Below are 23,571 nucleotides of genomic sequence, written 5' to 3'. Positions count from 1 at the left end.
GAGATTGCAAACTTTTTCCGGAAGATGTGTGATACGAGTTCGAGATAGATTAAGATATCTCAAGTGACTCAAAGTACCAATGAACTCCGGTACCTCACTTATAACAAAGTGGCTCAAACATAAAACCCTTAACAACGATAACGAAGGAAGCAAATCAGTGAGAAACTTATTGGATAAGAAGAAATCTCTCCAGGTTTTTACTTCCCCAACGTACGTTGCCATGAATGTCCTCAAACTTTTCGCTTTTGTGAATGCCTCAAATTTCGTGTAAGCTACATATTCTTCACGAGCAAATGACATATGGCGGTATTTTTCCCACTGCTCCATCCTAATACTTTTCTCCGACTCATTGTCAAACCTTAAATAAAACTCGGTAGCAATTGATGTCGCCATGTCATTCATGAGGTCATGCATCACAAATAATGATTCATTATTAGGTGCATGTTGAAAAAATGATCTTGACAAGAGCTCGTCAAAGAATTCATGACCCAAGCGTTCTTCGGTTGATATGCTTGTAGTTGGCTAGTGCAAGAACCCTTCTGCCATCCATAATAAAACCAGCTCCTTCTTGTCAAACAGGAAGTCCTTGGGAAACAAGGAGCAGTAAGCAAACAACTGCTTCAAAGTTGCAGAAAGATCATGGTAGCTTAGTCTTAGGGCTGGGAGAATTCCACCTTCATCTTTTAATCTCCATATCTCACTGTTTAACACTTCCTTCCAGTGCTCTACTTCTTCTTTTTTGGTTCTCAACAGTCTACCAAGTGCTATTAAAGCCAAAGGTAACCCACCACATTTTTGCACAATACCTTCAGCATATGGTTTGAGTGACATATGTGAATCAAAGTTATTTACACCTAATGCATGTCGAGCAACTAAAGACAGAGCCTCGTCACCTAGAAGGCTGAGCAACTGCATGTTTAGAGGATTGTAAACCAACTGTTTGAGCAATTGATCCTTTCGTGTTGTTATGATGATTCTACTTCCAGGAGAACATGTATAAAACGGTCTAACAAGGGTTTCCCAATCTGCATAACTTTCAGTCCACACATCATCTAGTACCAAGAGAAATTTTTTACCCCTTAGGTGATCTCCAAGGGCTTCTTGAAGAAGGTTCAGATTTGTAAGATTCTCGTTTACCTTTGCCATAGCTTCAAAGATCTCTTTACTTATACGAAAGCTATCAAACTCATCCGAGACGCAAACCCACGCCTTGAGTTCGAAGTGATCCTTGACTTGTTTTTCATGATACAAAAGCCTAGCCAGCAGGGGCGGAACTAGCAATTAACGAGCCGTAGCACGGGCTACGGCTCAACTTCGTATCGGTAGTGTATTTTTTTGACAGAGGGCGGATTTATGTGGTGGTCAGGGGTTGCCCGGGATACCCAAACAAATATTAGGATACCCCTGAGTGTAAGTAAAGATAAAATAAAATGATATTAAGGAAACGAAAAGTTCCGGCGTACAGAAACTTGTAGCGGCTCCGGATAAAGAACGGAGAAGATGAAGTTTGTAATGAAAAGGAGAAGAATTATATTTAACTAGCAGGATGCCCGCGCGATGCGGCGGGGCGACACTTTACATTGCGGTACTCGTTATTATCCTGAACCAAAGTTCATAAGCGAAGTCATCGGTTAGTCTTTAACAAATGGAGTTGTATTAAGGTTACCAAAATATAATAAGCACCAGATAACACATGGTTTACATCAACAAATATTATTAAGTGTAAAGAATCATCAACCAACCTTACAAATTGTATCAAGTTCATAGAGTAGGACATGATAGAACTTCCCATCACTTGCACCATCCCTGCAAATTAAGAACCACAAGAGAACGTAGCTAAATGTTATCATTTTGATTTCTAAATAATCTACCAATATAAATAAAGATGTTCTTTTAACTATAGAAAATGATCCAATGCGGTTTTTCCCAGTCGCCTTCTCGAAAGATATTAAGAGCTCTCTACACTTAGCATTTCCAAGTTTTTGCATCAACTAATTTTATAATAGATATTTATAAAAACAAATCAATTTTTTTTTAAAAGTTGCATGAAGTTCACATGTGCACCTGATCATGCCTCTATTAACTTTTCAACGTTGAGGATCTTGCTAGGTTTTATACAACTCTTGTATAAAGTCTTGCCTGTGAGGTTATGCACTAACCAGTCCTGCATCCTTTGTAAGTTCTGGCCAATCTTGAAATGCAACAACCTTATTACAAGAACAGTGGTAAGTACAAGCTCAAAACTTCAAAGAAAGATTTGACGGTTTCAAACCAATAATCTAGGAGTTGGGGTTTACTTCTAACGATTCAAAGTGGTAAATTTTTTAAAACATAGACAACCTTTTATGGTTACCGCAACAATCGATGGGTTACTAACCTCCCCATCAACTCCAAATATTATCGTTGGGATATCACTAACGAGGGGTACTTTGGTGGCTTGTACTTATTAAGCATAATTAATCTCATAAACTAAGCTCACTGATATGAAGATGATAATTAAATGTCAAGGCCCATCAAGTATATAAGAGGCCCCATATACAAAAGGTTAACCAGCCGGAGACAGGACCGGGCTCACATGTTCCTGCATTTCATAAACTTTTAACACAATAACTACATATATATGAGTGTAAAATAACAACTACTTAAAAAATTATATTATTTCTTACCGAGTAAGAACTCCAAACTGTAAAGGAACCATGCCGTCTAAAAGTACTATTTAGGACCAGGTACTAATAGTGGCCTCACAACCCTATAGCCAGCTGCTGATAGACCAGCATACCGTTCCGGTGAAGGAGACTACACTGTTCGATAAAGTGGATTATCCCAAATGAGTTTGTAGTTGCCAACAGAGATTGCACAGATGTTACCCTACAAGTTATAATTCAACATTTGAGTATCTGAAATGCTACCCGGTGTTTAAAAAATAAAAAATTGAAACCTATAACAAATACATTACTTACTTGGTCTAAATTATACCATTGAGAAGGCAATATCAACAATGTAACATGTAATACATATAAAACCCAAATCAAAAACATAATAAGAATATCGCCAACCCACCTGTGCGAAAGGCAAAAAAAGTAACGTTGGAAGTTTAATACATTTGTAACTGAACTTATTGTTTTTGTCCCAGATAATTTGTATACTCTATGCCGAATCTAATGTCCTAAAAAAACAAGAAAGAAATATTAAATGGTATATATTTATTTGCACAAAAACAAAGGTATTCGTTACTCATTCAAAACAAACATATTATCATTTTGACCCGAACCCATTGAAATTGTTATCCAATCTACCCAACCCTTGTCTGTTTTACTCACGATTGATTATTCCATGACACGGTACGTATGACGTCTCTGTTTCTGTGCTTGGTTCACCTGAATGTTGAGATGTGAAGAGCATTCATATCGAACCCTTTGACCTACATGACAATTAAAAACAAACATAAACGTAACATGCTAATAAAAGATCTAAACTTATGTCATTATAGACCACCAGTTGAACCAAATGAAGGCATATGCTTAACATTTACATCATTGATAGTTTAACAGTTGAGAATCCACCTCTCAAACCATCAGCACCCGAGACATCTTTGACCATCTGTACAATACTCTTTTGCTTCTAGCCACACAAAAGCACTACACCACCATGACAAAATAGACCACAAATTGTAAGAGCATGTTACATGACCCAAAGTATAAAACATTACTAATGTAGTCAAACAAATTTACTTTCTAACTACACAGTGAATTTAAAATTGATTGTAAGCAATACATAACAGACATGTGTTTTGACTCAAAATAGCTCCACTCTGGATTCGAGTTTTCATAGACCACAATATCAATCAGGTGCATCACTCCTTCCCGAAAGCCACCGACAATGGCATTGGCTCCCCAAAAGAGCTATCTTCAAACTGAAACTATACACCACACCACACTCGGCATTATACAAATGAGAACTTTGCTTTTCTATGATCTCTGAAACAGATTACAGCAACGCACTTCAAATAATCATACACTTTTTATCCTTTGTTTAATAATAAGCGCCCTAACGTAAAACATGATTCCATCAACACAGATTGACTAAAATTTGTGTTGTCGAATTAAAAGTTGGGATTACCTGGACTCGTGATTGAAGACCAGATCAAGATGGGGAAGACCAGAATCAGCATTCGAAAACGACGGTGGGTGACTGCATCTGGTGATTTTCTTTCGTCTACATCACCACCGTCTCTGCTCTCTCTTCCGATGATGGTTTTCAGGCGGTTGGTAGACCGTCGTCGGCGACACGGAATTCCCGATCTGTCTCCTTCTCTCCTAGCCTATCTATCTATTTCTAATCAAGTTTATGGTGGTGAAAAATTGATATGTTTCCTTGTGAATGACAATCACAAACGAGATGGGCCGATTTGAGCGAGCAGAGGGAAGTCGGATATAGCCATTTAGTTGCAGATATATGGCTAAATCGGTTACAAATGGAGAGATAGTGTAGTGGGGAGAAGGAAGAGACGAAAAGCAATATGATTTTACAAATGGAGAGTGGTGGGTACGTAGAAACCATTTTGTTCTTACTGACTTCATTTTAAAAATCAAATTGTTTCTAGTTGGTTTTTTGCCACCCTTTTTCATGGAAGGTTTGTTAATATCTATAATAACATCTGAATATTAAGTCAAAGTGGTGCAAATAAAAATAGCATACATATCTAGTCATTTTTACTTTTTCAAATAAAATATCTATACAAAAATTAAATCTATACTATAATACATTTTATATTTTCTATTATAATCAAATCAAATACAAATATGACACAATTATTCGAAAATAGAACCAATAAATTTAACTCGCCAAATGATCGTGACATCAAACAAGACTTTGTATTGATACCAACTTTGTGCTAATCTGAAACACTACACGAAGTCAGAATTTGATTCTCACGGTTAAAACCCACTAATCTTTTATTATCAAGGAAAATTTTCTTTTGCAGTGGGTTGTATTCTTATTTTCGTATTTCTCAACTGATGGATGTAGTTTTAATTTCAATTTTTATTGTTACATATGGCAAAAATATGTAAAATAATTATAAGTTTGTTGTGGAGGAGGAATAGTCAAAAACTAATTATCTATAATTTTGTTAAAACTCAAGGATTTAAGTGTAATAAGTTTAGGGGTTAAAAAATAAATGGTGTTTAAAAGTCTAAACTACCCTCATTTTAGGGGTCTTTCTATAAATAAAGGGGGGGGGAAAGTTCTTATTTTTTGGGTATCTTAAAATACCCCTCCCTCATGCATTATAATATAGTATAGATATTAGCATTGGGAATGAAAAAGGGAAAGCAACACGTGCAAAGAAGTCACAGTCAAACTTTAATTAATATTTATTATGTTCTATATTTAATTTATTGTAAACATTTACTTCACAGATAAAATCTTATTATTTTTTTTTTCAATTTCTTTATTTATCATAATACCCGCATGAAAAAGATTCCTTGAAAATGTTAGACACCTACAATTTTCATGAAATTAAATTTTAGTTCTTTTGGTTAAAAGTTAAATAATACATGAAAAAACATTAAAATGCTTGTTTTGAAAAATATGATTTAATAAATTGTGTTTTTTTAATGTAAATTAATACTATATAATAAAGATTCTACAGGTTTATTTAATAAATATTCAGATTTCTTATATTAGTTTTGATGCAGTATATTCAGTTGATGCTACTTGCTATGCTCAATATTAAGTATATTAATTCTCTTGAGTTTATGGATTTTTTTGTCATTTTGTTATCTAAATGCTTGATATGTTTTTATCTTACAAAATAATTAATCAAATCTCAATGAAAAGGATGCTACAAAGAGATATTTAGAGTCTTGAAGCCTGTTCATTCATTTTCTGCATATAAGTAAGTGAGAAGGTCAATAGTATTTTTATTCTCATAGTTTTTACATGGTTAATGGTTAGTGTTATCTAACCTTCTCCGCCACAACACGGGTGGGCTTCTATCTAGCGTTTGTATACTTAAGCGTTAATTTGTAAGTCACCGGCCGCAACGCGGCAGGGGCTTCATCTAGTTTAATATTTTATTATTCAATCGGTGTAATACAAGTCTTCAACTCTTTTAGGACTGCTTTTTCAAGCATTTCATTTCGTGAATCATGTAGCGCATCACTCCATACAAGCTCTAACTCACTAAGCTTCTATTGTGAAAAGTTCGCCTCATGTACATAGGTTGCATTTTGCACTTTTTCCAAACCTACAACGGAAATTTTTTCATATAGATTCTTAAAGTCTTTAAGTCTGGCTATTTCACTTGTTAGAATATTATAAACATAATTTCGTATTTATATGTAACGATTTATAGGATATATAAACTTATATGTATGTATGTAAAATCAAGGAGGTGTGTCTTATGGATTGTGTCGGTTTCGAATGGTGGTTATTCCCGCCAAACTCAACCGTCCCTCCAACCGTTTCTCCTCCCAATGTATTTAAGTCTTTTGCCGGGAATTCTCTCGGCACCAAGACAATTATAACTGTTAGTAATTGTCCACATTTATCACATCATCGTTTGTCCAACTTTCAAGCCATTCTCAAACTGTTTATCGACATCATGAACACCAATTCTTGTGATGATTCCGCTGTGTCGAGTTCTGGAGGCCAACATAGTGGTATCAGAGCGACAGGTTACTCCAATCTTAGGGCAACATCTACAACTATTCCGTGTCAACATTGTGCAGACGAAAAAAGGGGAAGAAGGTGGCTAGTAAAACGATGTTACTACTGCAATAATCCGGGCCATCAAGTTTCAAACTGTAAGAGGAAAGAAAGTGATGAAGAAACTCAATTAATACGTCTTGCAATCAACACCGGGGTACAACAACGTGATGTGAAGAATGAAGAACACAGAAGTAGTTGGGAACCAGAATTCATAGTGACCGGAACAGATGGTGGCTTATGGTCGGAAATTTGGTATGTCAGTAAATCTCTAAAAAATCATTTCTCTGGAAATTTAAACATGTTCAAACGTATTAAGAGTATGAAAGGGGTAGAGTCAAACACGGGTGAAAATCAGTTTTACTTCATAAGGGGTATCGGTGTTACGGAAGTAATTTCAGGAATCGAAAGAATTCGGATTCAAAGTGTGTTTTACTCGCAAGACATAGATAGGAATGTCTTAAGTTATGATCAACTAATCACACAAGGGTTTACTGTTAAATTCTCTGGGGATAAGTGTAAACTTTATCCTACATTTAGTGTTCCTCTAATAAATGGTATAGATGCAAAATCTGGGTTAACTAAGGAAGAAGAAATGGGGATTTTAGAGAAACAGAAAGTGATGAATAAAGAAGAAGAGTTTATGGCTTTCAAGAACGATTATTGTTGATGCACTTGTGTCTGTACTTTGTTTGTATTCCGTCACGATGTAAACGATGTCCTTGTTATTGTTGTAAGTTGACCAAGTCAACCATCCTCCGGTTTGACTTGGACAACAGTTTGTAAAATGTTGTAAGATGTTCTGTGTCGAAGGATAGCTAATCGAAGGATATTGTAGATCCTTCGATGACATCGAAAGATAGGCTACGAAGGATACTGTGAGACTTCGAAGGATATGCAATCCTTCGAAGTATTTGTGGATCCTTCGAACACCTTGTCATCGATAGATGATCCTTCGATCATCTATCGGATCCTTCGGACCAGACATCAGATGCTGGGTATATAAATACCCATGCAGTGTGTTGAGAACAGATAGATTCACACAGACACTTTCGAGAGAGCTTGAGAGCATTCTGTCCGAAAACACACACACATACTTGAGAGTTTGCAAGTTAGATTTGTAAACATTGTGCTTGTAACCGAAACCTTCATACGTATTAATACAGTGGTGTTAATCGGTGAACCTGGTGTGTTTGTGTTTATGCTTGTTTCATCCCGGTTTGCTTGCTAGCTTGGATTCCGCACTTGCCAGTGGGTTAGTATAACAAGGTTTAGGTTCGTCATCCTCCGGAAAGGGACCTACAAGTGGTATCAGAGCTAAGGCTCTTTACCTTGTTTAAAACCGGGTTTTATTCAAGTTCTTGGTGTGTTTGGACATTTGGTTTTGCACCCGTTTTTGGAGTTTTTATTGCACTTTTAAACTGGAAAACGAGTTCTAAACCTTCGGGAGTGTTCTGGGTTGGGTTGGGTAACTTAAAAACTTGTTTTTAAGTGACTTGGTAATTTCTGGCCATATCTCCGGTAAGTATTCCGGTGACTAGTTCTGGATAAGGGGTGTCTATTTTGGGTAACATTTTCAAAGTTGGTGGGAAAGTACAACCTGCACATCACTTCTGCCGAAAGTTGACTTACCAACCCATCACCTTTTCACCAACCTGTCACATCTGTGTCAGTGTGTCAGTGGATCTCGAAAGATATCTTTCAACATCGAAAGACCATCTTTCGATCAAGGAAGGCTCGATAGATCATCATCTTTCGACCCATCCTTCGAAGTCCGAAACATATCTTTCGATCAGGGAATCTATTCGAAAGACAGTTATTCGAAAGATAAGGATAAATACTCGAAAGATAGGGATCTTTCAAATAGTGAATCCTTCGAGTTTGTGAATCTTTCGAAATCATTGTTCGAAATTCAACAGTGATCTTTCGAGCACTGTTGATCCTTCGAACAAGATTTGATCTTTCGATTGTGGTCTTTCTATTATTAACAAGTTTATGTGATTTCAGATCTTTCAAACAGGATCCTTCGACTGTGTGATCTTTCGGAATATTAACTTAGCATTTATTTTGCTTATCAATCATGAATCCGAATTGGTGGAATCCTGCCCCAGACAGTGGAAAATATACCAGTTCTGGTGTCACTCCCTCATGGTGGGGTACACCGGCGCCAGACAGTGGAAAATACACGTCTACAAGTTTATCGCCTTCATGGGCCGAGTCTCCGGTATCGACATCAACTCAGGGAAATCAATGGGCATTGGTGTCGAATCAAACTCCGAGTATCCAAAGTATCTTACTGAGCGAAAGCGAAACAGGAAGTTTGAATCGTCCTCCAAAGCTGATGCATTTAAACGAGTATCTGGGTTGGGCTGATAGATTCCGTACATATGTTTTGGGTCAAAATACAGAGCTGTGGATACGTTTCACCACAGATTTTGATCAAGCTATCGAAGTCGCCGCTTCAACAACTGCTAGTTTTGCCGATCTTCCAGAAGATCAAAAGAAAATCTATGATCTGGAAAAGAAAGCCTACGCCATTCTCACTCAGGCGTTAAGCAAAGACATCTATCATCAGTTTGTCAGCTTCAAGACTACAAAGAAGTTGTGGGACGGTTTGAAAACCAGGGGAGTAGGGAATGAAGCAACACGTCAATTGCGTCATGATCTGCTCAAGAAAGAATTCGACTGTTTCACGTGTTTAGATAAGGAGTCTTTGGGAGACATGACAAGTCGGTTTTATCATTTGCGTACTGAGTTGAATAATTTTGGTGTGACAACGACTCAAGCGGAAGTGGTGAAAAAGTTTGCTGATGCTTTGCCTCCCCAATGGAGTAGTTTCTTGGAAATCCTGAAGTATAACGGAGTGTTGAAAACTACAAATATCAACGACTTCGTGCAGCTTTTGGAAAACAAGGATCAGGAGGAAACATTAAAGGCGAAGAGAGTTCCATTGCCACAAAATCCAGAAATGTATTGTGGAACTTCCAATACTTCGTCTGCAAGAACAGGTCCACATGCTCCTTTGCAAACGGCGTTTGTCACAAGTACAGATATGTATGGCAATCCGGTGCAAGTTCCTGTTAAGCCACCTCCCACCACAGACATGTATGGAAATCCAATACAGCCACCTCCTCCTCCTCCTGCTCAAACACAACGTGCATGTTATGGAGGAACATCATCTGCTGGTCAACAATCAAAGCCAAGTACTGTACAGCTCGACACTTCAAGCTTTTCTAAAGTCAGTGTAGAAGTAGCTAAGGAACACATGGAGCTGCTTAACACTGTAGTGAGCGCGTACTGTGGGTTGATAGAAGGTCAGATTGGCAATATTAATCTGACACAAGAAGACTACCGGCAGATTGATAAAGAAGAGATGGACTTGATGGATATCAAGTGGGCCTTTGCGAGTGCTGTGAGAAGGGCAAAGGATTGGATGGAGAGTACTGGAAGAACCAGCTTGGAAAGTAAGAGAGACACCAAGTATGGGTTCAATAAACAAGCTGTTAAGTGCTTCAACTGTGGTGAACGGGGTCACTTTAAAAGGGAGTGCACAAAGCCAGCTCAACACGGGAATCAAAACCCCTTCAGAAACCAAGGCAACCAGCAGAACAGAAACAATGAGCGTACATTGGTGCCTGTCAACAACCAAACCAACCGGGCACTTGCAGTTCAGGTGGATGAAGGTTGTGACTGGTCAATCCAGTTGGGTGGTGATGCTCCCGATGGAACAGCATGTTTTGCTCAGGTTGTGAAGGAGCTAGTTCACACCAGTGGTGGAGAATCTTCTGCCAGTGGTGGTGAATCATCTGAAGATGAAGAGTCTTCTGGGTACAGCAGGAGTGTTGATGAAGAATCATCCAATTCTGGTGATGATCATGTGGGTGATGATCATGTGGGTGAGACATCAAACGCAACAATCGATGCAGATATTGATGAACTTTTGGAGGAAGCTGCAGCAGAAGCTCAAAGAAGATCTATTCTGGTGGATCAAGCTGCTTATACTTCGTCTTCTCTCCATTCAGCCTTTATGGCTAATGTGGACGGTTCATCAAGTCAGGTATGTGTCGATGAACCCACTGCTATTAACTGTGATGAATGTGATAAATTGCATGCTAGGTGTGCTGACTTAGAAGGAAACATGTCTGAGTTGCAAGCCAAACATGATGCTTTACAAGCTAGTTTGTTTGACTTGCAAGACAAACATAGTTCCTTGAGTGCTGAGTGGTGTGACTTGCAAAGCAAGCATGAGGCTTTGCAAGAGAAATATGATGTGACATTCATTCACAATCAGAAATTGACTGTGGATCTCTCAAAATGCACAGAAGCCAACATGTTTTATGAAAACCATGAAAAAAAATTTAAGTCAGTAATTGAGACCTTAAAGAAAGATAAAACTGAACTGACAAAATGGTTTCAAGAAAACAAACTGATATTAATTTGTATATATCTCGCCTGGAGATTATGCAAAAAGAGATTGCTTGTGTGAAAACAGAAAGCGATGCAATCCAGCTTAAGCTAGACAGTTATTTGAGCTCTAGCTATGTGTTGGATCACATCATTGATGTTCAGAAGGAAAAGAAGGATGTCACATGCATTGGCTACAAGAAATGTCCACCACCAGTTAGACACAATTATGATGCCATGCCTGATGAAGAGGACAGGGTGTTCTTTGAACCATCTGTGCCTCTAGATGTGAAAGAGTTTGCTGCAGGACTCGGATACCAAAAGGAAGTATCCTCAGATTCAGATGTGTCAGCAGATACATTTGTAAGTGCTAAACAGAATCAAGATCCTCCAGTTGTGATTGAGGATGCTGATTCTTCTGATGATGAATCTGATGATACTGTCCCAGCAAAGTCTGATGCGGTAGCCAAAAATGAGGACATACCTCTCGAGAATCACATTCTATGTGATCCCACTGCAGAACCCGCTAAGACTGTTGCTATCGAGTCCTCATCTGCAGAAGAGCCGGAGAGTGTGAATTTGCTGTACACTCTAGTTGGTGATGATAAAATTTACTCAGACAAAGATTTTCCCATTAAGAATGTTAATCAATCCTTAATCTGTAAAGTCTTTGAAAATTTGACAAGTAAGTTCTTGGGAAAGACAGGACCACGTGTTACAGTTACACAGTGTCCTCCTATTCCAAAGGCTGAAATTCGAAAACAATTTGGCAACAAGAAATTACCAACAGTGCCAAAACAGCAAAATCACACCAAGCCCAAAGGAAAATCACCGGCTCAAGCCCAAAAGAAGCCGGATCAAAAGAAGAAGAAAAATGTTAACTTTGTGAAATCGACGGGAACGGATAAACTTGAGACTTTTGAAAACAAATCTAACTTAGATTTTGTCAAGAAAGCCATTATACAGAAAAGGAATGAACCAAGCAGTTCAAAACCTAGTACCTCGGGTTCACAAAGTTCAACATCATCGGCTAATCGATCACATGATACTTCGGGGTTTGTAGAACGAAGATCATGTTTTGAATGTGGAACAATTGGACATATAATTCGAAATTGTCCATATCTTCATAAGCAAAAAGAAAAGGTTGATGTTCCCCGTGACCACAATGACCGTAAGCGATCTGTTTCTGTAAAACAAGATCCCCGCCTTGCAAAAGAAAGGGAGAAGAAACAGAAACGCCAACAGGTCAAGAAGATTGAAAAAGCAATTAAAACTGATGTGGTTCAAAAACAATCTGTTGCTGTAAAACCAGACAATTCTAAAACTTCAAACAATCAAGAAGTTAAAGTTTTAAAGAAAGACACTGGTAAAACAAAACAGACCTGGAAACCAAAATCGGTTACTGAATCAGGGGGACCATCACAATTCACCAACCATCAAAGACAAGAAGTTATTGTCATTGATGAAAATGGAAGACCCAAGACCACAATGGCTTGGGTCCCCATCTCCAACTAATTCATTTGAGTTCATGTGCAGGGTGTTCCAGGAGGAACTGTCAGTAGTCATTGGATTGTTGATAGTGGGGCATCCAGGCACATGACAGGCGACATGAAGCTCCTCTACGACGTCAAATCTATTAGAGGAGGTTATGTTGCTTTTGCTGGAGATAAAGGTGGATATATAACGGGTGAAGGAATGATATCTAACGGGATTGTCAGCTTTGACAAGATCAATTTTGTGCAACAACTTGATCACAATCTTCTTAGTGTTTCTCAAATCTGTGACAAGCAATTTTCTGTACACTTTGATGCTAATGGATGTTATGTGCTGAAACCGGGCTTCAAAATTCCAAAAGAATGGATTCTCTTGTCAGCTCCAAGGATAAATGATTTGTACGTCCTTGACATGAGCCAAGCTATTACCACGTCTGCACAAGCAACTTGTTTCGTTTCCAAAGCCACAGAAAAAGACACTATCTCTTGGCATAGACGAATGGGCCACATTCACTTACGCAAAATGAATCATTTGGTTTCAAATGAATTGGTGAATGGTGTTCCCCTCAAAAATTTCCATCTTCAAGACGTCTGCGTTTCGTGCCAGAAAGGAAAGCAAGCGAAGAAGAAGCACCCTACAAAGAAAATCAACACGGTGGCAGTTCCTCTTGAACGTTTGCACATGGATTTGTTCGGTCCTGTCAAGCACAAGAGTATTCGGGGTGATCAATACTGCCTCATGATAACTGATGATTATTCAAGATTTTCTTGGGTAGCGTTCATGGCACACAAGAGTGAAACCTTTGGCATTATCAAAAACTTGATCATTCAGATTGAGAATTTGTATAAGTTGAAGGTTAGGCGGATACGTAGCGACAATGGTACTGAATTTAAAAATCATTCCATGATGGAGTTCTGCACTTCAAAGGGTATTCTTCATGAGTTTAGTGCAGCTTATACTCCTCAACAGAATGGTGTCGCTGAACGTAAGAACCGCACATTGATCGAGACTGCTAGGACAATGTTGGTAGAGTCACAGTTGCCCATTCCATTCTGGACTGAAGCTGTGGCCTCTGCATGTTATACATTGAACAGAGTCCTTACAGTCAAAAGGCACAACAAGACCTGCTTTGAGCTTCTTCAAAAACGGAAACCAGATTTGTCTTATCTCGAACCGTTTGGAGCTCCTTGTACAATCATCGATCCTAATGGAAAGTTTGGGGCAAAAGCAATTGATGGATACTTTCTTGGGTATGCCACCCCTAACTTACGAGTCTGGAATCTAGAGACTAAAAGGGTCGAGGAATGGTCTGAGGTCAGAGTACAAAGGCACACTTTGCCAGTCAAAAATCCGGGTCAACCTTGGATGTTTGAGTACGATGACTTCTTCAATTCGATCAATGTTGAAGCCGTTGAAGAAAATGCTGCGGCTAGGATGTTTTTCGAGAGTGACAATGCAATAGTTTCACCGGTGGTTCGTCCAATTCTTGTTAATCAAGAACCATCTTCTTCGGTGAACAATAATACTCTCAACAATGAGGATTTTCATGATGCAAACGAATTGAACGAATCTTCAGAGGATGATGAATTTCTAGATGCAGATCAGGAAGCTCCCACAATAGCAGTTCATGGTACTTCAGAGGGTACTCCTCCAGTGGATGCCCATAGAACAGCTGAGGCTACTGCATCATCCTCTTCGTCAATTCCGGGCCTTGATTTGGTTGTTGATCTTAATCTGAACAACCTGGGTATAAATGTTCCAGTTCCAGATAATCCAGAAACAAGGATTCATAATACCCATCCTCAACAAAACATCATTGGAAATGTGCAAAGTGGCGTTCAAACAAGAAACATGTTGCGAAATAACAACAATGCAGGCTTGTATGCAACTATTCGAGAATCCGGGCAACAAAACGATTGGTCCTTCGCGTGTTATGTCTCACAGGAAGAACCAAGAACGTGGAAAGAAGCCTTGAAAGACAACGCTTGGGTTGAAGCAATGCAGGAAGAACTGCAACAATTCCAGAAGCTGGGTGTCTGGAAACTCGTAGAGAAACCTGCTGGATACAAGAAGATTGGTACCCGTTGGGTGTTTAAATGCAAAAAGGATGACCGCGGAGTTGTTATCCGAAACAAAGCACGTTTAGTCGTTCAAGGTTTTCGTCAGATTGAAGGGATCGACTACAACGAAGTGTATGTGTAACACCCCCAAAATACCACCTGCGGGAAAACCCCCGCGAGGCGTGTTACACATCAGAGTCTGAGCCACCAATCACATTGAACCAATAGAAAATACTTAATAAAACATGTTATCAATTCAATAATGTTGAGTAGCGGAAGCATACAATAAATTGTTTTGTAATCGTTTCATAATAACTCAAAACCAAAGTGTCAATACTAGTAATCCCATAGCTTCAATCCATGACAACTCCAGCACTCCCAGATAGCAAGTCCACGCTCCAAAGTTAACGACCTACAAGCATGCAACAAGTGTGTCAGACTACGCTGGTGAGTTCAAGGTGTTATTACGCGTTGTGTTACCAGATATATGTTAATACGATTCCATGATATGTTACGATGTTGCTCAAGTTAGATTACCCTAGGGACTACGCCCTTACGTAACCGAGGAGTGTGCCTCTTAGCAACCCACTATGTTGTTCGGTTAGTTACCCTAGGGGAACCGCCCTTACGTAACCGAGGAGTGTGCCTCTAAACAACCATAGTGAAACCCAGATAATTAGTACCTAATAGCGCTATCAACTAATTACCCCCATTGCCCTCCAGGCAATGACCAAAACCGATTAAGTTGTTTACCCAATGTTTCCCGTCCAAATGTTTACTAGTTGTCCCAAACCACCGGGACGCATGCTTGAGAAAATGCAATGAACTCACCTGGGATTGCTCGGTATGATTCACACAGTTCAATTAAGTTACAAAGTGGTCAACCCCGTCCTACCAAAGTTATTATGCTAGTCAGATTCGTATACAAGTTGTACAAGTATTCGGCATCATAATCCACGTATAGGCATCGACGTAAACAGTCACGTAAACAAGCAAAGTCCAAGTGTTCAGCCCAATCAGTTGGGCTCGTATTGTGCAGGCCCAATATCAGCATGTACGGTTATATGGTCTCGAGTCGCAACCAGCGATCTCGAGTCGCAACGAGGGGTTTCGAGTCGCAACTGTGGTTTACGAGTCGCAACAGAGATTACGAGTCGCAACAGTGGTTTCGGTTTGTCATGGTCTGGTTACGAGTCGCAACTGGACTCGCAACCACGGTTTCGAGTTGTGCTCTGTGTGTACCAGTGTGGGGTCTCGAGTCGTAACTAGACCCGCAATTATGGTCTCGACTCGCAATCATGTGTCGCAACCAAGTGTGTAACAGTTTTCCTGATTTGTAGCATCTAAATTCCGTAACAGATTATGCATAATTTTGGCAATTCAATCAGAATCAATTAACAGTTTTGTTTACCATACAAACGAATCAAACAGGCAGTTTTAACATAATTCTCATGAACCCTAGTCATGATCAAAGCGTGAATATCAATTTTTTTACCAAACATAAATCGGTTTAGACCCTAAAGCATAACAATTTCCCAGCTAAATCATAATCAAACCCAAGATACCATTAACACCTCATACAATATATATCCGGTAATCACCTATAATAGCCGATTCATGAACATTAATAGTTAACATCAAAATCAAACATACTATCATGCAACAATACTCACAAGAACATTCATATAACAGCCGATTCCTCAACAATATTCAAACCAACAATAAACATATCAATTACTAACCGAATTAGAGAAGGGACAAGAGTGATCCTCGGTTGTAGGGTGTGGGTGTGTCGCCGGGTTCCAAGTAGCCGAGAGGGAGAGAGAGAGTCTTGTGTGTGTGTGTGTTGTAACTAACTAAGGGCAATAACCCCTAAAGAGATGTTTGTTTGTGGGCATGAGAGTGGGCCGAGCCCCACATCTCGAGTACAAATATTACGGCCCAAAGTTCATGTTGTGTGGTTCGGTTTGTTTATGACATACATACATGCACTCATATAACACAAAACACAAAATCATAACGTCATAACAATCGTAATAGTTCACATCAGCACATAATGTTACACAGAAGTGGGCTCGAATTACGAGTTGTCACAGTATCCCCAACTAAAAGGAAATTTCGTCCCGAAATTTAGTACGCACACACTGAGAAAGCTAAAAGCTAGCTAAGTTTAAGTTAGGTAAGTTATATCGTTTGCTGGTTTTCCTGGGGTGTCACATCCTCCCCAACTTGAATGGGAATTTCGTCCCGAAATTCGTTAGTTGCACCAACACTAGGTTCGCTAGGTTTTGACTGGTCTTCGGGGAACAAATGTGGATACTTAAGTTTCATCTGGTCCTCGCGTTCCCACGTGAACTCTGGACCACGTCTTGAGTTCCAACGAACTCTCACAATCGGTATACGGCTGTGTTTACTAACTTTAACTTCCCGATCCATGATTTCAATAGGTTCTTCGACAAACTGCAATTTGTCGTCTATCTTCAGCTCTTGAAATGGTACTACTAGTGTTTCATCAACCAAACACTTCTTTAGCTGCCATACGTGAAACACATCATGAACATTACCCAACTCAGCAGGTAATTCCAACCTGTAGGCCACCTTTCCAATCCGTTCTAAAATTTTGAATGGCCCTACATAACGAGGGTTTAGTTTGCCGCGTTTTCCAAAACACACCACACCCTTCCAGGGTGAAACCTTTAACATAACGCGGTCATTAACTTCAAATTCCAACGGTTTACTACGCTTGTCAGCGTAGCTCTTCTGTCGGTCACGAGCTGCGGCCATACGGTTTCTGATCTGCACAATGCTTTCCGATGCTTCAAGAACAAACTCAGGTCCTGTGATCTGGCTATCACCCACCTCATGCCAACAGAGAGGTGAACGACATTTCCGTCCGTACAGTGCTTCGAACGGAGCTGCCTTAATACTTGAATGGTAGCTGTTGTTGTAGGAGAATTCTATCAACGGTAGGTGCTTCTCCCATCCTTTTCCAAAGTCGAGTACGCATGCCCGAAGCATATCTTCGAGTGTTTGGATGGTGCGCTCGCTTTGACCATCCGTCTGCGGGTGATAAGCGGTACTCATGTCGAGTTGGGAACCAAACGATTTATGCATAGACTGCCATAACTCTGAAGTGAAACGCGGATCACGGTCCGAAATGATCGAAGTTGGCACTCCATGCCTAGAAACCACTTCCTTAAGGTAGATTGCTGCCAATTGAGAAAACTTGTCTGTTTCCTTGATTGCTAAGAAGTGTGCTGATTTCGTGAGGCGATCAACAATCACCCAAATAGTGTCGTTCCCAGCCTGAGTTCTGGGTAATCCTGTCACGAAATCCATAGCGATCTGTTCCCACTTCCATGTGGGTATCTCCGGTTGCTGCAGTAGACCCGAGGGCTTTTGATGTTCTGCTTTGACTTTAGCACAGGTCAGACATTTCCTTACCTAGGTTGCTATATGAGCCTTCATGCTGGGCCACCAGTAGGTAGTTTTCAGGTCGTGGTACATCTTATCTGATCCGGGATGTACAGAGTAGCGTGATTTGTGTGCCTCTTCCATTACAAGTTCCCGTAAGTTGCCAAAGAGTGGAACCCAAATGCGTCCAGTTACGTAGTAGGCGCCGTCTCCCTTTTGTTCTAGTCGTTGTCTCGAGCCACGTAAAGCTTCAGCTCGAACATTCTCTGGTTTCAATGCTTCTAACTGAGCATCCCGTATCTGGGAAGGGAGATTGGACTGAATCGTGAGTTGCAATGCTCGCACGCGCCTAGGTGCATTATCCTTTCTGCTGAGGGCGTCAGCTACAACGTTCGCCTTGCCCGGATGGTACTTGATGGCACATTCATAATCGTTCAATAATTCCACCCATCGTCGTTGTCGCATATTCAACTCTTTCTGGTCGAAGATGTGCTGGAGGCTTCTATGGTCGGTGTAGATGGTGCATTTGGTACCGTACAGATAGTGCCTCCAAATCTTCAACGCAAACACCACCGCTCCTAAATCCAAGTCGTGTGTCGTGTAGTTCTTCTCGTGCACCTTCAGCTGACGAGAAGCATAAGCTATTACTTTCTCGCGTTGCATCAACACACAACCGAGACCCTGAATCGAAGCATCACAATAAACCACAAAGTCTTCAGTACCCTCTGGTAACGACAAGATTGGTGCACTGCAAAGTTTCTGTTTTAACAACTGGAAGGCCTCTTCCTGCTTCGTTCCCCAAGAGTACGCCGTGTTCTTCTGTGTCAGTGAGGTGAGAGGTTGCGCGATTTTCGAGAAGTCTTTAATAAACCTTCGATAGTATCCAGCGAGACCAAGAAATTGACGCACCTCAGACGGAGTCTTTGGTGCCGCCCAATTCTTAACTGCGTCCACCTTCGCAGGGTCCACATGTATCCCTTTTTCGTTAACAACATGCCCAAGGAAATGCACTTCCCGAATCCAAAAGTCGCACTTAGAAAACTTCGCATACAGCTGTTCCCTTCTCAAGAGTTCCAAGATGAGACGTAGGTGACGCTCGTGATCTTCCTTGTTCTTGGAATAGACTAAGATGTCGTCAATAAACACTATAACAAACTCGTCGAGATATGGCTTGCATACGCGGTTCATGAGATCCATGAAAACTGCTGGTGCATTGGTCAATCCAAACGGCATGACCAAAAACTCATAGTGTCCGTAGCGCGTTCGAAAGGCTGTCTTGGGAACATCCTCATCCCTAACCCTTACCTGGTGATAACCCGACCTTAAGTCGATCTTTGAATAGAAGCTTGACCCTTGCAACTGGTCGAACAAGTCGTCAATGCGTGGTAACGGATAGCGGTTCTTAATGGTCACCTTGTTGAGCTCTCGATAGTCGATACACATACGGAATGACCCGTCCTTCTTCTTTACGAACAGAACTGGGGCTCCCCAAGGCGAAGAACTGGGTCGAATAAAGCCCCTGTCCAACAACTCCTGCAGTTGATTAGACAGTTCCTGTAACTCTCCTGGTGCTAACCGGTAAGGAGCTCGAGCAATTGGAGCCGCTCCCGGTGCAAGATCAATCTGAAATTCTACTTGACGGTGAGGAGGTAACCCTGGTAGCTCCTCTGGGAATACATCCGCGAATTCTCGCACCACTGGTAGATCCTCGATCTTACTTTCTTCAGACTGAGCGTTGGTAACTAGCGCTAACAGTGCAGGATACCCCTTTTGTAGATACTGTTGTGCACGCATGGCCGTGATAATCCCAGCCATCGTCCCACTACGATGCCCTTGAACTAACAGTGACTCTCCATCAGGGAGAGGAATACGTACAATCTTCTCCTTACATAGAATTTCTGCTTGGTGCTTAGACAACCAATCCATGCCTACCACTATGTCAAAACTACCGAGCGTAACGGGAAGGAGGTCAATATCAAACACCTGACCCACGAGATCTAGTTTGCACCCGAAAAGAACGTTCGAGGCTTCTATCGTTTTACCATCAGCTAATTCTACTACTTGTTTAACTTCTAGAGGTGTTGGGGTTATCCCTAATCGTTGACTAAACTCTAGGGACACATAACTCCAATCGGCGCCCGAATCAAATAATACAGAAGCAATACGATCATTAACAGGAAACGTACCAGTTACAACGTTGCCGTCATTCCTGGCATCCCCTGCTCCAAGCTGAAACACTCTGCCCCGAGCACCATTACCCCCGTTGTTGCCGTTGTTGTTATTGTTGTTGTTCCCAGCATTGTTATTATTCGGGCGGTTGTTGTCGTTAACGTTCTGGTTTAACTGAGGGCAATCCCGCTTAAAGTGACCCTCGTCACCGCACTGATAGCACCCCTTTCTGAAACCCTGGTTCTGCTGGGGTGGTTGCCCCTGTTGTCTCTGGTTCTGCTGGTTCTGTTGCTGCTGGTGTTTGGGTTGTGAGGTCCTACAATCCCTGGCCTCATGGCCTGGCTTACCACACTTGTTACACGTCCGACCACACGGCCCCCAATGATGATAGCCACATTTGTTACACCGTGGCTTCCTCCCTGCATATGAACCCTGGCTGTGGCCACTCCCCTGGCCTTGATTGACAGAAGACGACTGGCTGACGTTGCGGTTGCTGTTGTCTGGCCTTTTCTGAGTTTGACCAGCACTGGATGCTTTGTCGTAGTCGCTCCACTTTCGTTTGTTATCATTGGCAGATGTAGCAGCAGTGGGTGTCGCAGCAGCAGTGGCTGAAATGCGCGGAGGCAACGATTCACTTTCTACCTCTTGGTCCACAATCTTATGAGTCAGACGAACAATCTGTGTCAAATCATTGAGATGGGCTGCAGTGACCAAGCTCTTCACACGCGGAGGCAACCCTTTGATGAATAACTCAATCCTCCGAGACATAGGCCGGGACAAGTTCGGGCACATGTCGGCCAGTTCATACGATCGCTTCACATACGCTTCGACTTCAGATCCAACCATCTTCAAGTCGTAGTATTCATTTTCCAACTTCTGGACCTCGTCCCGAGGACAGTACTCCTCCCTGATCAGTTCTTTAAAATCTTCCCAAGTTGTGGCATTCGCTGCCTCAATTCGCAACAACTGCACTTGGGCGTTCCACCATGTTAGGGCACCATCAGCCAAGGTACCCGCAGCATATTTCACCCTGTCCCCAGCGGGACAGTTACAGATAGCGAACACAGACTCCGCTTTCTCGAACCATCTTAGAAGTCCCACAGCCCCTTCAGTCCCGGTGAAGGTCTGTGGCTTGCAGTCCATAAACATTTTGAACGTACACACAGGCTGGTTAGGTTGAGGTTGCGCTTGCTGACCTAAATGACGAAAGGGAACACATTATAGGGATGAAAAGACGTGTACGTGGTATAAGAGTAAAGAGTACTTGGTACATTCCGTACCAGCTTGATAGGCCGCTAAAGCCTCAGCCACGCGGGTATTGATTAGGTCATTCAACTCAGCCTGAGTCATGTTGATGTTGCCACGTCCGTGTCCTCGTGCACTCATGTTTCTATAGTTGGGAATAAACCGATTTAGAAATCAAAACGAGATGGAAGTCAGGTGTCATACAGATATCCATATACTACCAAGTTTGCACATAGTAAGGCAGAACCCTTCTCACGCTCGATAAGCCTCACTGGGACTTGCATGCACCCCGCGTTATTATTAAGTGTGCACCCATAATAATAAGGCGATTTGCATGTTCATCTCAGAGCCTCTTAGCTTACGCTCGAAGTTTCCCCCGTTCAAACAACACAACAGATGGTATCACAGGTCTATAGTTCGTGTGAGTCGAAGAGTAGTGTCACACTATCAGGTCACTACGGTGTTAAATGTTTTAGTCGATATATGTTATGAGTGTGTGGCTGCTAAGTAAATAATGTATAAAGTGAGAGAGACGAACCTTGCAATCTGGAGCTGAGTGTCATGATCGATGTTCGAAGGCGTTCGGTTATAGTCTGGTTTTACAAAACGTTTTAAAACCTAGTTCACTATAACCAGTGGCTCTGATACCAAACTGTAACACCCCCAAAATACCACCTGCGGGAAAACCCCCGCGAGGCGTGTTACACATCAGAGTCTGAGCCACCAATCACATTGAACCAATAGAAAATACTTAATAAAACATGTTATCAATTCAATAATGTTGAGTAGCGGAAGCATACAATAAATTGTTTTGTAATCGTTTCATAATAACTCAAAACCAAAGTGTCAATACTAGTAATCCCATAGCTTCGATCCATGACAACTCCAGCACTCCCAGATAGCAAGTCCACGCTCCAAAGTTAACGACCTACAAGCATGCAACAAGTGTGTCAGACTACGCTGGTGAGTTCAAGGTGTTATTACGCGTTGTGTTACCAGATATATGTTAATACGATTCCATGATATGTTACGATGTTGCTCAAGTTAGATTACCCTAGGGACTACGCCCTTACGTAACCGAGGAGTGTGCCTCTTAGCAACCCACTATGTTGTTCGGTTAGTTACCCTAGGGGAACCGCCCTTACGTAACCGAGGAGTGTGCCTCTAAACAACCATAGTGAAACCCAGATAATTAGTACCTAATAGCGCTATCAACTAATTACCCCCATTGCCCTCCAGGTAATGACCAAAACCGATTAAGTTGTTTACCCAATGTTTCCCGTCCAAATGTTTACTAGTTGTCCCAAACCACCGGGACGCATGCTTGAGAAAATGCAATGAACTCACCTGGGATTGCTCGGTATGATTCACACAGTTCAATTAAGTTACAAAGTGGTCAACCCCGTCCTACCAAAGTTATTATGCTAGTCAGATTCGTATACAAGTTGTACAAGTATTCGGCATCATAATCCACGTATAGGCATCGACGTAAACAGTCACGTAAACAAGCAAAGTCCAAGTGTTCAGCCCAATCAGTTGGGCTCGTATTGTGCAGGCCCAATATCAGCATGTACGGTTATATGGTCTCGAGTCGCAACCAGCGATCTCGAGTCGCAACGAGGGGTTTCGAGTCGCAACTGTGGTTTACGAGTCGCAACAGAGATTACGAGTCGCAACAGTGGTTTCGGTTTGTCATGGTCTGGTTACGAGTCGCAACTGGACTCGCAACCACGGTTTCGAGTTGTGCTCTGTGTGTACCAGTGTGGGGTCTCGAGTCGTAACTAGACCCGCAATTATGGTCTCGACTCGCAATCATGTGTCGCAACCAAGTGTGTAACAGTTTTCCTGATTTGTAGCATCTAAATTCCGTAACAGATTATGCATAATTTTGGCAATTCAATCAGAATCAATTAACAGTTTTGTTTACCATACAAACGAATCAAACAGGCAGTTTTAACATAATTCTCATGAACCCTAGTCATGATCAAAGCGTGAACATCAATTTTTTTACCAAACATAAATCGGTTTAGACCCTAAAGCATAACAATTTCCCAGCTAAATCATAATCAAACCC

General features: G+C 41.2%; 1 protein-coding gene across 1 annotated transcript; it reads right to left on the bottom strand.

Annotated features, from left to right (window-relative positions):
* Positions 1-522: 522 nt before the first annotated feature.
* Positions 523-1,146, bottom strand: LOC110902095 (putative disease resistance RPP13-like protein 1). Its single transcript, XM_022148833.1, has one exon. It carries the CDS (start codon positions 1,144-1,146, stop codon positions 523-525), a length of 624 nt encoding a protein of 207 aa, XP_022004525.1.
* Positions 1,147-23,571: the final 22,425 nt, after the last annotated feature.

Source organism: Helianthus annuus, chromosome 13, assembly GCF_002127325.2.
Source record: "Helianthus annuus cultivar XRQ/B chromosome 13, HanXRQr2.0-SUNRISE, whole genome shotgun sequence".
Taxonomy (NCBI): Eukaryota; Viridiplantae; Streptophyta; class Magnoliopsida; order Asterales; family Asteraceae; genus Helianthus; species Helianthus annuus.
The sequence above is the reverse complement of the archived record's forward strand: the minus strand, read 5'-3'. Positions and strand labels throughout refer to the sequence as shown.

Bases quoted from the DNA above. Each gene is read 5' to 3' on its own strand.
- LOC110902095 (XM_022148833.1), bottom strand. From the start codon at position 1,146: ATGGCAAAGGTAAACGAGAATCTTACAAATCTGAACCTTCTTCAAGAA.